The 17722-nt window shown below is 48.0% G+C and overlaps 1 protein-coding gene across 4 annotated transcripts; it reads left to right on the forward strand.

Annotated features, from left to right (window-relative positions):
- Positions 1-45: 45 nt before the first annotated feature.
- LOC138068113 (G-protein coupled receptor 35-like) lies at positions 46-13263 on the forward strand. Of its 4 annotated transcripts, XM_068953709.1 has the most exons (3): positions 46-156; positions 6562-6634; positions 12312-13263. In XM_068953709.1, exon 3 carries the CDS (start codon positions 12338-12340, stop codon positions 13259-13261), a length of 924 nt encoding a protein of 307 aa, XP_068809810.1. In that variant the 5' UTR covers positions 46-156; positions 6562-6634; positions 12312-12337; the 3' UTR covers positions 13262-13263. The 4 variants fall into 4 exon arrangements, with proteins under 4 accessions (XP_068809810.1, XP_068809807.1, XP_068809808.1 ...); XM_068953706.1 differs by lacking the exons at positions 46-156; positions 6562-6634 and adding an exon at positions 10504-11256; XM_068953707.1 differs by lacking the exons at positions 46-156; positions 6562-6634 and adding an exon at positions 10504-10883 and having other exon boundaries at positions 11137-13263.
- Positions 13264-17722: the final 4459 nt, after the last annotated feature.

Below are 17722 nucleotides of genomic sequence, written 5' to 3' on the forward strand. Positions count from 1 at the left end.
TGTTGCCTTGAAGAGCTTGCTGAGATCCTGTGCTGTCTTGGCTGCCCCACACACTGACTCTGGAGCTGAGTGTGCTGCCTGCTATCAGCAAGCCGAGCCCCAGGGCAGAGCCAGCCCCACTGGGCCCCAGGTCCTCTTTGCAGAGCTGCTGAAGAGGTAAGAGCTGCAGTTTTGTCTTTCATAGCTGGATTTCGATCTGAATCAGAGTAGTTCTCTCATCTTCCTTAGCTCCCATAAGCCAGCAATTCTGAGAAAATGTGGGACCAGTGACCCACCCTGTGACCTTGTGAATTCTTGACTTTAGTCATTCTCCATGCCACCTCACGTGTTTGTCATCACTTAGCAAACACCACCTGGGCTTCAACTGACCTCTTGTCTAGAGAGGTTTGCTGCCTGCCAGGGACTTGAATAAGAGATATCATGGAAAGACTGCCAAGGCTTGTCCATGCCTTGGACTATTACCCTCTGCTGCTCTTCCATGTGAGCGCTAATGTCACCAAGGGCAAATTGGATACCATCAAACAGGATTTCAGAGCTCTGGATGTTATCGCTAGGCCACTCTCAATCATCTTTGAAAGGTCACGGAGAACAGGAGAGGTGCCTGAGGACTGGAAGAAAGCCACTGTCACGCCAGTCTTCAAAAAGGGCAAGGAAGGAGAAGCCCGGAAACTACAGGCCTGTCAATCTCACCTCCATCCCTGGCAAGGTGATGGAACAGCTCCTCCTGGAGGCCCTCGCTAAGCCTGTGGAGGACAAGAAGGTGATCAGGAGTAGTCAGCATGGATTCACCAAAGGGAAATCATGCTTGACCAATCTCATAGCCTTCCCTGATAGAATGACTGGCTGGGTAGATGAGGGGAGAGCAGTGGATGTTGTCTGCCTGGACTTCAGCAGGGCTTTGGACACTGTCTCCCATCACATCCTCCTAGGGAAGCTCAGGAAGTGTGGGCTAGACGAGTGGACGGTGAGGTGCGTTGAGAACTGGCTGGATGGCCGAGCTCAGAGGGCTGTGGTGAATGGCGCGGAGTCAAGTTGGAGGCCTGTGGCTAGCGGTGTCCCGCAGGGGTCAGTCCTGGGTCCAGTCTTGTTAATGTATTCATCGATGACCCGGAGGAAGGGACAGAGTGCACCCTCGGCAAGTTTACAGATGATACTAAACTGGGGGGAGAGGCTGACACACCAGAAGGCTGCGCTGCCACTCAGAGGGACCTGGACAGGCTGGAGAGCTGGGCAGAGAGGAACCTCCTGAAGTTCCACAAAGGCAAGTGCAGGGTCCTGCACCTAGGGAGGAATAACCCCAGGCCCCAGTACAGGCCGGGGGTTGACCTGCTGGAAAGCAGCTCTGCAGGGAAGGACCTCGGAGTCCCGGTAGACAACAAGTTAAGCATGAGCCAGCAGTGTGCCCTTGCGGCCAAGAAGGCCAATGGGATCCTGGGGTGCGTTGGGAAGAGTGTTGCCAGCAGGTCGAGGGAGGTGATCCTGCCCCTCTCCTCAGCCCTGGGGAGGCCTCACCTGGAGCACTGTGTCCAATTCTGGGCTCCCCAGTACAAGAGAGACATGGCCCTACTGGAGAGAGTCCAGCGGAGGGCTACAAAGAGGATGAGGGGACTGGAGCATCTCTCCTCTGAAGAAAGGCTGCGAGAGCCGGGCCTGTTCAGCCCGGAGAAGAGAAGACTGAGAGGCGATCTCATCAACGTGCAGAAGTATCTGAAGAGGGGTGTCCAGAGGATGAGGCCAATCTCTTCTCCGTGGTGCCCAGCGACAGGACAAGAGGCAACGGGCAGAAACTGAACCACAGAAAGTTCCATCTGAACATGAGGAAAAAGTTCTTGACTGTGAGGGTGACAGGGCACTGGAGCAGGTTGCCCAGAGAGGTAGTGGAGTCTCCTTCGCTGGAGATCTTCAAAACCCGCCTGGACGTGATCCTGGGCAACGTGCTCTAGAGGACCCTGCTTGAGCAGGCAGGTTGGACTAGAAGATCTCCAGAGGTCCCTTCCAACCTAAACCATTCGGTGATTCAAATACCAACTGGTCAGAGGCTCCTCCAGAATCTGTGGGTGAGGAACCGTCTTTGACCTGAGTCAAAATCGAGCCTGGAAATTGCTCAGCTCATGACATTGGACCACTGCGATGCTTCCCATTGTGCTACATCTCCCTGTCGGTCTAGCGAGACTTCAACAGAGAAACAAACACGGTGTCCCCAGTTGCAAAGCATGGAGCTGTTATCAGCAGGTTTACTAGGATGCATGAGAATAACTCTACATCTGATACCAATAGGCCAAGCTATGATTAATTGATATTTGATGAGAAGTTACATGTCTCCATAGAGGAGTCCAGGCTCTGGTGTTGTTTTGTAGGTTCCTGTTCGGTTCCTTGATGCTGCTAGGTCAGGATCCTCCTTCTTGTGTTTTCTCTGCCCTGACTCTTCCCCAGTCATCTTGTATAGGGTCCGGTGACTGCTTGCAGCCCATTTTCTCCATCCAATCACAGGTTTTATCATATCTGCGGTGAATAGTTGATGCTCATTTGATGTTTCCTCCTGGTATCACAGTTTTCAGCCTGCCTCAGCCTTGTGAACGTTGTGGCAGGTGACACTTTTGCTGTTGGAAGGTTGGCTTTTTCTCACTTACTTGTCTGGCAGAGCCTCTGCTCGGTGTGTTTTTTTCTTGTCTCTGGAGGGGTTGTTTTGTGGCCTCCAGGACCATTTGGGTAGCAGTGACTGTACAAAGTGCATTACAGCTTGTGAGGTGCTGCAAAGGACCTTTTGGGAATCTGTCTGCACTTTTAGCGAATCCTCTCTGTAACTGCTTTCCCATCCCCATCAGCTCCCTCCTCACAAGGATGTCACCTGTAGAGCGGAATTCAGAGGCCTTGCTGACACCAGTGTCTATCACCCTTCTCCTGGAAAAGCAGTTTTCCTAGTGAAAGAAGCCAGAGGCAAAATAGTCCTGTAAATTAAAGTACCAGTTACTTTTGCCTTTTTATTCATTCCCACCTCTTTAATTTACTTTAGGCTTGTAAAATTTTGCAGTTTTCAGATCTGAGTGTGGCAGAGTTGTGACCGGCCAGACCATCCCCTTTCTGCCCCTTTTGAGAGAGGGTACTACATTTGCTGGTCTCTGCCCTCCACCCCATCCTGGCTGACTTATTTAAAAGCCTTGTTTCCTGGCATGAAGTTTCATGCACCTATTCCTCTAAACTTCTGGGCTTCTCAGGTTCTTCATCCTTACTGAAAGCCACCACAAAGAGGTTGGATAGTTCTTAGGGCATACCTGGATGGTCTCGTATGCATCAGCAGCAGTATGGGGGGCGTCTCACTTTGCCTGTGATTTGTGTGTATTTGTAGGTTTTTAGATTTAAGGGAAGAATGTCTACTAACAGTTTCAGTATCCATCAGCCTGATTTTTGCTTAAAACCACTTGATCTTTGCACATCTTGATCTCAAAGTCTTATTTCTGTACTGCACAATCATTCTTTCCTTTCCTTGTAAGCGCTGCCTTATGCCCTGCTTGAGGTTTTCTCAGCCAAAGCGAGCCCTTCCCACAAGTTTTTCCTATGCTTCTGGCACAGACTGCGAACAGCTATAATGCCTCAGATTGGATGGGCCCCTGGCCTCCTTGCCCTCCTAGGGAAGGTCTCTGTCCCCTCTGCAGCCCAGAGACCGCATCCTGCTGGTGCCGAACGCCACAAAGCAGGGGGCAGGGGGCTCAGCCGGACTGCCAGCACCTCTCGCTTTGGTCTGGTTTCCAATGAGCATTACCCAGTGAGCCGTGTGGCTGCAGCATGTGCGAAGTAGCTGATGCCACGTCTGAGGGCCTCCAGAGAGGTGAGAGAGGTATTGGCATCCCGCCTACATGTGCAAGGGAGGTACGAGTCATGATGTTGCCGTGCAGTGTGTTGGGGCTCTGCAGAGCCTCTGCTCGGTGTGTTTTTTTCTTGTCTTTCTCATGGGAAGATGTGATGTTGTAACAACAGATCTTGACCAAAATGAAACTATGGGTCTGGAAGCAGAACACGTTAGTCCTATTTTTAGGATGGAAAGCCTGCAAAATGGCAGTTTTAGTCCAACTTGCACAAACTTGCAAGCAAACTTTGTGAGCAAATCCTGGCAGCTGAGACTGTTTCCCCTTTCCTCTCTTGCAGCTTGATCCTCTTTCACAAAGCCTCTGCGCTGCTGGGGGGACTGAATCATGACGGAGAAAGCACGGCCAGGGTTGTCTCTGCCTTAGTCAACACTAGGGTGAGGGCCTGCAGCATGCAGTGTACTGGGGAGGGAGCAGCAAAGTTTGTGCTCCTCATTTAACTATTGCTCCCTTCTGTGCTTGCAGAGTCCCTTGGAAATGGCAATACTTGTGTTTGGAGCGATTGCGCCACTCTGGGAAAAACAGAACTCAGAGATGCTTCCAAAATTGGAAAGCAGCACCTGACTTGCCAAAGTACAGAATTCCACAATAGCTGTCTTTCAGTCTGCAGGGAGAGGAGTGGTGGTGGACCCAAATCCTGTGGTGAGAATTCACATTTCAGGCCTGCTTGGAATGCCAGCAAATGCCAAAATGTTATTTCATGCCAGCCCCTGCCCTCCCTGTTTGGAGGGCAAATAAATGCTAAAACTGATGGCCAGTTCTTAGAAATAAGATTCTAGATTGCTATGTAGGCTTTTGGTTTTTTTTTTTTTCCCTCAAGCCTGAATGACGACTGTAGCAGCAATTTACTCATGTGGAGATTTGGTCCTTGTTAGCACACCTATCTTTCTAAGGGACAGGGAGATTATATCTCACTTAAATGTTAACAGAGAATATGGTGGTTTTGTGTCTTTTGGCTTGAAATAGCTATGTTTATACATCTCAGTTTTATACACCTGTAAAAGATATAGGTGTTTAGGTATAGCCTGTTCAAAACAGTTTGCAAAAAGACTCACAGGTGCAGTACCCTGGGAAAGCACTGGATCTTGAGCGAGCGGGGCTCAAGATCCAAAATGTTTTTGTGAATTTAGGTGTTAGAATTAGTGGCCATGAATAGGAGGGTCTAGGTAAACTGGGAACCCTTAACTGTGGCCAAGAATAGGAGAGTTTTGATAAACTGGGAACTCTTAACTGTGCAAACAGGACACAAAGGCAGCTGTTGGATCTGGATCAACGCCATATGGTAGGGCAGGGTCAGAGTCAGTCCAGATTCTGTGACTGCAGCCTCCCCATAGGTCCCTTCTTCCCCTTCTCTGCCTTCATTTGGATGCTTCTGGCTCTTCATTTCCTATTTTGACCCCTTTTCTAGGTTTTGCCGGGAGTGGCAGCTACAAAAGCTATACGAGACACTGTGATAAGGAGTAGAAAATCCACAAGCGAAGTCAGGAATCCTTCCCCAGCAAGGCTTGGTGCAAAGGCCTTTTGCTGACTTCAGCGGACATCCCTTTGCAGGATAAGAGCATTTTGCATAGTTTTTCCACTGCTTCTATTGTGATTTTCTTCAGGGAAAAGAACATTTATTGTTTGTACAAAAAATACAGTGTCGAGTTATAAGCTTCTGTACACTTTGGATTCTGCAAAAAGTTTAACAAAGTGCCAGCTCTGCCTGCTGTTGATGCGGACAGACTGGAGCTGTTGCTTACTGCTATCCTTAGCCAGAATCATGTGCTGGGAAATGGGAAAGAATTGTGGATGGCAGTGTGGTTATACTTAATGGATTGCTATTCCAGTGCTGTATGATGGCTGGTAGTTTGCTGAGGTCCAGATGTCATCCCAGTCACTAGGACCACTCAAGGAGAAGAGCTATTGGTCAAACTGAAGAAAGGCGTCAGAAATGAGTCCTAAATGTGATCATAACTTAGCACAGAAACCAGATCATAATTTTTGTCCAAGCAGTACATACATCATCGTGATAGTTCTTCAGATAATCCAGATTTTGGAAACAATGTTGTTAGCTTTCCGAGTTAACTGTACATCAAGTGAACCCACCTGCATCTTTTTCACAAGCTTAGTAATAATCTGTTTGGAGCAAGCACTTACTATAACCAACGGGATAAAAAAATCCGAGAAGGGGATCCCAGGACCAGAAATGTTTTTGATGGCCCTTTGGACTGTTTCTGAAAACAGAAGTCTTTTTTCTTATTGAACATCACTTGTCTAAACGCATAAGTGATGCTTGTCTTGAAGATCGACAGCACAGTACAAATGCGAACAGAGGCTAATGGGGACATTAAGCCTTTTGCTCTCAGAGGCTAGTTAATTGCAAAGTATTTGTTAACAGCCATGAGGATGACAACACAGATACTTGCACCTTTGCTTAAGTAATAGATGATTTTTAAGATCAAGCAATATTTGTCTTGCATCTTTTTCTGTCTTTGAAAAGAGAATTCGAAGGGCGAGACGAAGAGCAAACAATAGTCTGTAATGATTAAGCTGGTCACGTACACCCTTTTTGCTGTCCATTTGCTCTGCTTGCAGTGAAATACCCATAAAGCCAGAACATTAAATAATAGTCCAAAGAAGAAAACTGGGACATAAATGATTTAGTTAATGACCTGAGTAGTTTAATCCATTTTTGTGCTGCTGTTGCTCCCTGCAGCTTCCATTATGGTGGGACTTCTGCAAAAGGAAAGTGACACGAAGCAGATCAGATCTAATCATTCTTTTGGATGGTGAGTACTTTCTGTGATGGGGAATCGTCTTTTCTTATGTTGTTGGCCAATGTGTAGACAGTGGTTTTCAGCATGTGGTCTGCAAACCCTGGAAGGTGATAGGCTGTTTATGGGGGAACGATCTGTAAATTGTCACTAAGAAAGTCTGTTGTTCATAGATTTAAATTAGCAGAATATGGGTTTGCATTTCCAGGAGGAATTTCTTAGGGGTTCACAAGTCAAGAGATACTAAAAGTCTAGGACCATGAGGCCAACTGAATTACAGATATCAAACATATGTCAGAAACTCTAGTAACGTATCCCATGCTAACTTTAAGTTATTGAAGTGACTATGTGATAAAATATTAGATGAAATTTCTGTGCAGATAAATGTGAAGTAGAGAACATTTCTAGTTTTGCATATACCACAAAAACTGTAGCGTGGACTGTTACTCCACAAATGAAACCTTGGAATTACAGCAGACAGATCTGGGAAGCAGCAGTCAGTGTTCAGTAGCAGTTCAAAAAAATCCTAAATCCACATTATGACTTAGTTGGATGGTAACAGAAGACGGCAGCACACAAGACAGAAGACATCCTTATGCCACTGCCAAGAGGCACGGTGTGCCCTCATCTGGGAATCTGCACGAATGCTGGCTGCCCTCATCTCAAAAGGGAAATGTGGAATGGGAAAAAGGTGCTGAGGGAGTAACTAGGATGACTGGCAGCATGAAAAGCTTCAATCTATGGACTGACTGCATTCAGCCAGGAGGAGAGTGCTGTGGGGACTGATGCAACAGGGAGACATAAAACCAGAAGTGATGTGGAGCCTGTGGTCACAGAATCACAGAACGACTGAAGTTGGAAGGGACCTCTGGAGATCATCTAGTCCGACCCCCCTGCTCAAGCAGGGTCCTCTAGCGCGCATTGCCCAGGACTGTGTCCAGGCGGGTTTTGAATATCTCCAGCGAAGGAAACTCTACAGTCTCTCTGAGCAAGCTGATCCAGTGCTCAGTCACCCTCACTGAGGTCGGGGAGCTGCTGTTTGCTGTCTCTGACCATAGCAGAAACAGAGGAAGGCTCAAGGGGAACTAGCAGCTAGCAAATGAATAGAAAGATATACTTTTAAACACAGGCCACAGTTAGGCTGCTGTGATCCTTTGCCCCAGGATATTGTAGATACTCAAGTTTGCAGGCGTTTCAAAAAGCAACTGAAAGAAATGAAAGGAAAAATCACTGAAAAGTGTTAAAGAGAAAAAAGCACTCCCTGACTCAAGAATTCTCTGAGCTACAGGGTCCTGGAGGCCAGGAACATACGCAAAGGAAGTATCACTGCATGACTACCACATTATACACCTTTCCTGGAGAAGAAATCACTGGCAGTTTATTACTGGCGGCACGTTATGGAGCTTTGTGTTGGCCCCTGTGGCTAGTCTAATGGTCTTCTCTCTCCAGAGAGCTTGATTGCAACGTTTACATGGAGTTGAATAACAGGTTGGCTCCGATCGTATCTGATACTGGTTTGACTGTCTTTCATTCTGCTTGGATTTGCAGGGCTAAAACTCAAACCATCATGAGATATTGTCTCAAATCTGTGATCTGCTGCCAACAGGGGAGAAGTATATTTTCACAGAATCACCGAATGGTTTAGGTTGGAACCGACAGGGAGATGTAGCACAATGGGAAGCATCGCAGTGGTCCAATGTCATGAGCTGAGCAATTTCCAGGCTCGATTTTGACTCAGGTCAAAGACGGTTCCTCACCCACAGATTCTGGAGGAGCCTCTGACCAGTTGGTATTTGAATCACCGAATGGTTTAGGTTGGAAGGGACCTCTGGAGATCTTCTAGTCCAACCTGCCTGCTCAAGCAGGGTCCTCTAGAGCACGTTGCCCAGGATCACGTCCAGGCGGGTTTTGAAGATCTCCAGCGAAGGAGACTCCACTACCTCTCTGGGCAACCTGCTCCAGTGCCCTGTCACCCTCACAGTCAAGAACTTTTTCCTCATGTTCAGATGGAACTTTCTGTGGTTCAGTTTCTGCCCGTTGCCTCTTGTCCTGTCGCTGGGCACCACGGAGAAGAGATTGGCCTCATCCTCTGGACACCCCTCTTCAGATACTTCTGCACGTTGATGAGATCGCCTCTCAGTCTTCTCTTCTCCGGGCTGAACAGGCCCGGCTCTCGCAGCCTTTCTTCAGAGGAGAGATGCTCCAGTCCCCTCATCCTCTTTGTAGCCCTCCGCTGGACTCTCTCCAGTAGGGCCATGTCTCTCTTGTACTGGGGAGCCCAGAATTGGACACAGTGCTCCAGGTGAGGCCTCCCCAGGGCTGAGGAGAGGGGCAGGATCACCTCCCTCGACCTGCTGGCAACACTCTTCCCAACGCACCCCAGGATCCCATTGGCCTTCTTGGCCGCAAGGGCACACTGCTGGCTCATGCTTAACTTGTTGTCTACCGGGACTCCGAGGTCCTTCCCTGCAGAGCTGCTTTCCAGCAGGTCAACCCCCGGCCTGTACTGGGGCCTGGGGTTATTCCTCCCTAGGTGCAGGACCCTGCACTTGCCTTTGTGGAACTTCAGGAGGTTCCTCTCTGCCCAGCTCTCCAGCCTGTCCAGGTCCCTCTGAGTGGCAGCGCAGCCTTCTGGTGTGTCAGCCTCTCCCCCCAGTTTAGTATCATCTGTAAACTTGCCGAGGGTGCACTCTGTCCCTTCCTCCGGGTCATCGATGAATACATTAACAAGACTGGACCCAGGACTGACCCCTGCGGGACACCGCTAGCCACAGGCCTCCAACTTGACTCCGCGCCATTCACCACAGCCCTCTGAGCTCGGCCATCCAGCCAGTTCTCAACGCACCTCACCGTCCACTCGTCTAGCCCACACTTCCTGAGCTTCCCTAGGAGGATGTGATGGGAGACAGTGTCCAAAGCCCTGCTGAAGTCCAGGCAGACAACATCCACTGCTCTCCCCTCATCTACCCAGCCAGTCATTCTATCAGGGAAGGCTATGAGATTGGTCAAGCATGATTTCCCTTTGGTGAATCCATGCTGACTACTCCTGATCACCTTCTTGTCCTCCACAGGCTTAGCGAGGGCCTCCAGGAGGAGCTGTTCCATCACCTTGCCAGGGATGGAGGTGAGATTGACAGGCCTGTAGTTTCCGGGCTTCTCCTTCCTTGCCCTTTTTGAAGACTGGCGTGACAGTGGCTTTCTTCCAGTCCTCAGGCACCTCTCCTGTTCTCCGTGACCTTTCAAAGATGATTGAGAGTGGCCTAGCGATAACATCCAGAGCTCTGAAATCCTGTTTGATGGTATCCAATTTGCCCTTGGTGACATTAGCGCTCACATGGAAGAGCAGCAGAGGGTAATAGTCCAAGGCATGGACAAGCCTTGGCAGTCTTTCCATGATATCTCTTATTCAAGTCCCTGGCAGGCAGCAAACCTCTCTAGACAAGAGGTCAGTTGAAGCCCAGGTGGTGTTTGCTAAGTGATGACAAACACGTGAGGTGGCATGGAGAATGACTAAAGTCAAGAATTCACAAGGTCACAGGGTGGGTCACTGGTCCCACATTTTCTCAGAATTGCTGGCTTATGGGAGCTAAGGAAGATGAGAGAACTACTCTGATTCAGATCGAAATCCAGCTATGAAAGACAAAACTGCAGCTCTTACCTCTTCAGCAGCTCTGCAAAGAGGACCTGGGGCCCAGTGGGGCTGGCTCTGCCCTGGGGCTCGGCTTGCTGATAGCAGGCAGCACACTCAGCTCCAGAGTCAGTGTGTGGGGCAGCCAAGACAGCACAGGATCTCAGCAAGCTCTTCAAGGCAACAATTTCACGCCAAACAACACACACAGTTTGGTTGGCAAGGAAGGTGGATGGGCGATTACCCAGTGAAGTATCAGGCACTGGAAAATCAAACAATAGAAAAAAAATCAAAGTTTTTCCATCACCAGATAAATCGCTGCAAATATGCATGGCAGACAAGCATTTTACCTCTCCAGCAAAGCCACTTAAGGCTCCCAGTCAACAGGGGGTGGTACAAACCATGACCGTGATTACAGACGAAGCTCAGCCCTAGGGAAACGCATTGAGCAGGGGCAAGCACTCTTTTTCAGCTAGCTTCGCTGCCGCTGCAACTACAAGGAAAAATGGTCATCACTGAACAATTTGCTGGTCACATGCCAGGGAGCATCACTTGGAGGATTCATCCGTGCCTACCTGCCAAACTGCAGCTGGTCTGGAGGAACATTTAGTCTCTCAGAGGACAGTGAGCGAGCAGGTAATTCCTTGTGGCGATTTGTTGATCGGGTTATTCTAGCTCTGCAAGGCACTGCCTTTCCCCTCCACCATGGGACACCAAAATGGCCGTGGAAGAACGGATAGACAACTAGCTCTAGCTTATTTTCAAAGGTTCGTTTTGATCCTGACCACAGTAGACATGTTCTGGAGATGGTTTACACTGCTTAAGAGCTGTCTCAGCCTTTGCTAAGCCTCCCCTTTGTCTGGTTATGATCTATACTGTTTTCTTCCAGGATCATAATTCGTTCCTCCTATCCAAAACATGTGGAAACTAAAGCACAGCGTTTCTGCAGACATAGGCTGAAGCACACTTTTTTACCTCCTGAGAGGAAGTGTCACGGCAGGATTCTCTGGTAACATGATTTTCAAGGCTGCCCAAGAGGGTAGGCTCCTTAGCACTGCCCTACAGATTGCTTGCTCAGGATGCTTTAGAGCCTGGGGAAGTTGCACACATAGAGCCATTTCCCCCTTGCAGGGAAACTCCACAGACATCTCATGGTCCTCACAGAGCTTTTCTGTCCTTGAAAAATTGCACCTAGAATATACTCCTGCAGGAACAGGCAGAAGCAGCAGGGTAAATAGCAATATTGCCCTTAGATGTAGGGTGAGAAAACCACTCACTGGATCAGATACAGCTCACCATTTTATTTCACATCGCTGCTGATCACATTTCTTGACACGTGGTTGTTTTTTTTCTTGGAATTTGGCAGATTGCTCTAATAGTTCTGAGACAGAGACTGACTTTCACAATCCTTGAATAACCGGGTGCAGCCCACAGTACTCTGAGTCTTGCCGCACTAAATGCTACTACCACTAAGAACAGGATTAAATGACAGCTAACAATAACAAGAGCGCTACTAATAATTGCCCTTATTCTAGTAAGAAGAGATGCTTAGACAGAGCTCAGGACTGAAGGGGAGGACAGCTGTTCCTTTGCAACACATCTCCCAGAGCACTCTGAATAGCTAGGATCCTGGCTAGCTTTTCCCAAGCACCTCTAGAAAGGGAGGGATGCGAACTGGGTTTAGATGCCCTCTTTTCACTTCTGAATGGGCTAAAAGAGCTCACGTAGCTCTCAGCTGCAGGATACCTGCTTCTTGCTGATCTGAGTCAGGTCCAGAACAAAGACCCAAGCTTTTTTTGCTGTGGCCAGCCATCAGGAGTCTCTGACTCTGCAAGTGACCCAATAATAGTCTGTACTTTTCTCTCCTCCATGACTGAGTCAGGTCATGACCCTCTCCTTCCCCTTCCCATTGGATAACTCTGCAAATGGTACTGCCCTGCAGAGAAAGTTTCTGTCGACGTTTTTCACCGTCCATAAAGCACTGAGGCCTATGAGGCACTATCTAAAATACTTACCAGTACAATCAAGAGTCTAGATTCTAATAGGATTAATCTGCTTTTCCAGGAACTCTGCCTCTTAATACCCCCAAAATGAACGACACCGGCTGCAATATCACAGTCTATGAAAGCTTTCCGCTTGTACAGCTCTGTGTTTACATCCCGGTTTTCCTTTCGGGCAGTGTGCTGAATGCACTGGCGCTGTGGGTGTTCTGCTGCAAACTTGGCAAGTGGACAGAAACTAGAGTATACATGGCCAACTTAGCTTTGGCTGACTGCTTACTGCTTTTAACTTTGCCTTTTAAAATACTCTCCCATTTCTATCAATTGAAAGTGGATACATGGTGTCTGTTTCTGGAAGGTGCCTATTTCATCAACCGCTTAATGAGTATCAGTGTAATCACTGTTGTAGCAGCTGACAGATATCTCACAATCAAGTATCCTTTGAAAGCCAAGGTGCTGAGGTCTCCACTGAAGGCAGCTCTTGCCTCTGGATTTCTTTGGACAGTCATTATCTGCATGATTTCCATCATTAAAACGTTAGAGGATCGACAGCAAGGTGAACTTTGCTTTGAGAAGTCCTCCACTGAGCCCTCAGTGATCACACTATGTGCTATTATTGGAGGGTTTTTCATACCACTGATTATCTCGAGTTTTTGCTCCATACAAGTCATTGCAGAACTCATGAGAAAGAGAAATGAAAACCGTCACAAAGAAAAGTTAATGAGGAAGGCTGTCTACATTGTTTCTGCAAATATGACTGTGTTCATCCTATGCTTTTTGCCTCTTTACCTTGGGCATCTCCTTCGCTTTATAATGGACTCCACTAGCCCCAGCTGCTCTGCTATACAAAGAGTTAACAATTTTGTTCACCTCGCCTCAGTCCTTGCAAACATGAACTGCTGCCTGGATGCCATTTGTTATTACTTTGTAAACAAGGAATTTAAGGAAGCATCTCCCAAGCTAGCAAAGACCAGATCTGAAGCCAGTAAAGTAGCTGAAATTCAGCTCCCATGAGTAACATATTGGTGCAAAATACATGCAATCCATGTCTTGTAATTTCTATTTCCAGGTTCAACTGGGACTCAATAGCAGGCTTTCACACTTTCTTTCTCTGCATACACCACATAAAGAGTGTGATGGAGGGACTTTCTACTAATGGGAACAATTCAGACGCATGAAAACTGGCACTGATTCTATCAACCACATCAGTCCAGATCCTGATGCAATGATTTGGGTTGCCACAGACAATTCTCTGCCTTATGCAAATTTGAGTAAAACAATAGTTTTCTACTGTAAAAACTGTCTCCCATTTTCACTGAAAATCCAGAGTAAGTACAGCCAGTGGTACAGCTTTTTTGTTCCCCTTGGGTCAGTTTTTAGGCAGCTGACAGAGAAACAGATTCTTTCTTCCAAGCACCAAACAAGAAAAAAATCCTCAAAGTGGAACAGTCGCAGAAAAAAAGGGGGGATGTTTCTATAAGTTGCAAATTTCTTTGTTTTTTGGCTGGTAATAAGTGTTCAATCACAATTGTAAATGTAAATGTGGAGACACGTTTATCCTGCTTTAGCCAAGTTTACAGCACCATTCCTACCATGTAACAGCTGGAAAATTGTCATCAGCTGCAATACAAGCTCTGAAGAATTTACAGTTGTACTGTAGAAAAACTTTACACTGAAAACATTTGAGTCAAATGGCACTACCATTACTATCCAAAAAGTTGGAGGAAGAAATGACAAGAACTGTGTATCGGGGTCTCTTCAACATTACAACATAAAGACTAGCCTAAAGAAAGTAGCGACAAGTTATTACAAAGTATTCAATATAAATAAAGCCTTTTCACTGGCACAGAGAAGTCTCTTAACAAGTTAAATGGAAAAGGTCAGGGGTCATTATTGGGCCAGCTTGCTGTCTGTCCCCGAGTGGGACAGCTCATCTCCGGTGTTGTCCAAGCAAAGGGTAGTGGGTACAAGCTGGGATTTTTGAAGGCACAGCAGCGCACGCTATCCCACGATGTACTTACCCACAAACAGCAAAGTAGGCCAAAGAGTAACTAATCACCTCTGTAATTACGTTCAAATAGTACTCATGTCTAACGGGGATGGGAATCACAAATTAGGCACACACCTCCGCCCACATTTTCCTAATCAAAGCTGGGCTCCCCAACCCCATGCAGAGGGCCAGCGAGTGAGCCACAAGTGCTGATGCTGGCTCCCGTCGCAACACTGGCTGGGCACGGAAGGAGGCAACTGGATAGCTTCACACATTCAGGCCTGGCTTGCTACGAGTGAATTCTCTCATTCAAGGCATAAGAAGGCCCACGCACAATGAGGAAGTCACTCAAGGAGACACGATGGTACAAACAGCAAAAGAGCAGAGCTGCTTTATGCCCCCACCGGAGCAGAGAGGCTGCACGGCCGTGGAGCGCGCTGTCCCACAGCGAACACCATGCACTGCTGAGGTGGGAGCAAAGCCCTGATGGCACCTCTGGGGAAGGGAGATGCAGGCTTCTTTCCTGCCAAAGACTCAGAAAGAAACGGGGAACTCTGCTCTGTCATAACCAAAACCTGAGAGTAGCATCTGCCCTTTGCTCACAGCACAATGAGGAGCAGGAAAAGAAGAGGCTTTGATTACAAAAATAAAAGAAAAAACAGCCTTCTAAAGGAGGCTAGTTTCTACCCTCCTCCACCCTTACATTTTCTTTGAAATGATCAAAGAAGCAACGAATGGCGTTTCGCATACAGAGATGGGTATCTCTTCTCTCTGTCTCTCAGTCTGAGGGACAGCATGGGTTTTGTCAGTGATTTCATACAGCTCAGCTTGGCACAGTGAAGCCCACAGTCACCTTCCCTAGCAGCGTACACTGAAACATCCCCATTTCTGTAATAATACATGCATGATACCTTTGGCATATTAATCTGATGCCTGCTCCCAAATAAGATTAAAATTTCCTTTAAAATTACCTGCCTATGGGGGATTTGTGTCCTGAGGGAGCAGTGATTTGTGAGATCAGCCTGATTGCCAGCCTGTCTCTTGCGCACCTCCAGCCTCACTGGCATTGGTGCAAGCTCTTCAGAGGTGAAAGCACTGCACAAAACAAAGAGCTATTTTAGATGCAGCAGGAAAACACTGTTTCTCCTCCAGTAAACACTAATTAAACGGGGTGGAGGGGACACCAAGCTTCTTACAGCAAACCTTTTTTGAGCAGATTCCGCTGACTTTGCTCACCCTGAGGTAGCGCCTTCCCATAGCAACACACTCACCCAGAAACAAATATCATGACCGCTCAGCCAAAGATGACCCAGCTTCCTGACCATACAACAAAACTCACACCAAACCTCTGCAGCAGACAGTCCTCAGGCCCTTACCACCGCCTTTAGAGAGCCTCAGAGGCATTGCGGTGCAGAGGGCCGTGCTTCTTCAGTGCCGGCCAGAGCTGGGCAGGGCTACAATCGAGGCTGGGGGCAGTCTCCACCACCGCGGACTGGCTCTGAGCAGGCACGCAGGATGAGGGGACGCTGCTTGGTGACCATGGATGCACCTAGCAGCAACCTAAGAGCAGCTGTGCAATGAGAGGAATGAGGGTAAAGAGGCAGGACAACGTGTTTCACCCTCAAAAAGAGGTATAATGAACCATCCTTTGGACGCAGGACCAAAATCTATGTTCTTGACCACGTAAGCCAGGGAGTGGAGGTCCACCAAGGTGCAATTGTGGCTAACAAGGGATTTGGCTGCCTAAGTGCTGAAATATATGGCACAGGGACCAAGGGCATGATGAGGAAACCCTTGTAGACTCCTCAGCTAGAAATTCGGATTGTGGTGTTCTGCTTGTTTGCAGGGTTTTTTTCACCTGGAGCTTTTGGGCTGATTTAATAGAACTGTCCTTTGGCTTCCTAACTCAGACGGCCAAGCTCTCCCACAGCATACAGAGAAGAGCTAAATACTGCATTAAGCAGTGAGGAGGCAGCAGCAAACTACTATCTCCTGACATTTCTGGTAGGCTTCACAGCATCGAGGGGGCAAGGATGATCTGAGCATCTGCTCACAGGGCATCGATTCCTCCCTCTCCTCCCCTCCACACCAGCGGGGGTATCACTATTATCTGAAAGCAAGCCAGCACCCTGTGCAACAGCAGATGATAAACATCAGGGTGGAGCCTTGCCTGGCTTGCTTCAATCTCACTGCAAAAACACAGCAATCTCACCGCATTCACCCCGTTTCTGAAATTTGCAACTTAGTTTTCTTAGCCTAAGAAGTACTCTGCCTTCCAGACTTTCCAGGTTTCCCTGGACCCAAGTCTGGATAACGCTAACCCTCACACTTGTCAGGTCCTGGCAGTTGCTGCTATAAGGAGAGGAGAAAGGCTGGAGCCTGCATCCCACAGACTGACCAACCCAGGTACCTAATAGCCTGCATCGCACCCGACTCAAGTTCTAACTCCCTCAGGCCACAGCACTAGCCAAGTCTGCCCTCAGCAACTGCGGGACACAGGCAATAAGGAACTTCTTATATTGACATTTCTTATAGTATATTAATTCTAATCCTATGTATTAACAACCATGCTGGACACAGCCAGTGTAATCCCTTTCACAAGCAATGAATGGACGTTTTACAAAAATAAATCATTTGAAAGCATGTGTGGAGCTCTTGCAGTGCACAAAGGTGGCTGCACATGTGGGGACACATGCAGTGAAGGAGCACGTGCAAAACTCCCTCAGACTTTCATGCCGTTGCTCACAGCAGTCTGGTACTGCTTCACGCTCGCTCTCTCCCTGGGGGCTTTCCACTTGCTGTTTCCGCTCTGATGCTGAGCATGCCGCCCAGGCAGCTGACCAAAGAACAAGAGTTCAGCTGAATGTCAGGCAGAGGGAAACATGAAAGCTGTCACCCTGCGTGACACACTTCAAAGATGCTTTCATCAAAGACAGAAAGAGGGCACTGCTAGGGAAATGAAAATTAAGGTGCCTTACCACCAGCTTGATACAGAACCGTGTCTCTTAGTTTTTGAATTAGAGTTCACACACATCACTGGGTGACTCAGACCTGAGGAGCTAGTCTGTGTGGACAGTGCAAGCACAAGCGGGGGACAGGGACTGGCCAGGCTTGCTCCCCTCTCCCACAGCAAAGTGGTAAAAGGCTTCAGCGTCTTTAACCCTGACCATGAGAAACTTCAGCAGTGATCTGCCAGCTCCTCTGTTAGCTTCAAAACTTGCTTGTAACCCCCCAGGAGGAAGCCCATGGCGCTCAAGGGCGCTCTCAGATACCTGGCCACGGCCCTCACCTCCTCCATATTCCCTAAGCAATGGTTTTGGGAGCAGGAGGATTCTCTGTAGAATCAAAGCCAAAAAAAAAACCACATCCCACAACAAAACACAAACGCTCATCAGTTGCGTGAGCTGGTTGATCTCACGTAACACCACTTGCCTCATTTCAGCCAGCTCAGGAACACCAACAGGCCACCTGCACCCTGGTTTCAG

The sequence above is a fragment of the Struthio camelus genome, chromosome 9 (assembly GCF_040807025.1).
Source record: "Struthio camelus isolate bStrCam1 chromosome 9, bStrCam1.hap1, whole genome shotgun sequence".
Lineage (NCBI taxonomy): Eukaryota > Metazoa > Chordata > Aves > Struthioniformes > Struthionidae > Struthio > Struthio camelus.

Bases quoted from the DNA above. Each gene is read 5' to 3' on its own strand.
- LOC138068113 (XM_068953709.1), top strand. From the start codon at position 12,338: ATGAACGACACCGGCTGCAATATCACAGTCTATGAAAGCTTTCCGCTT.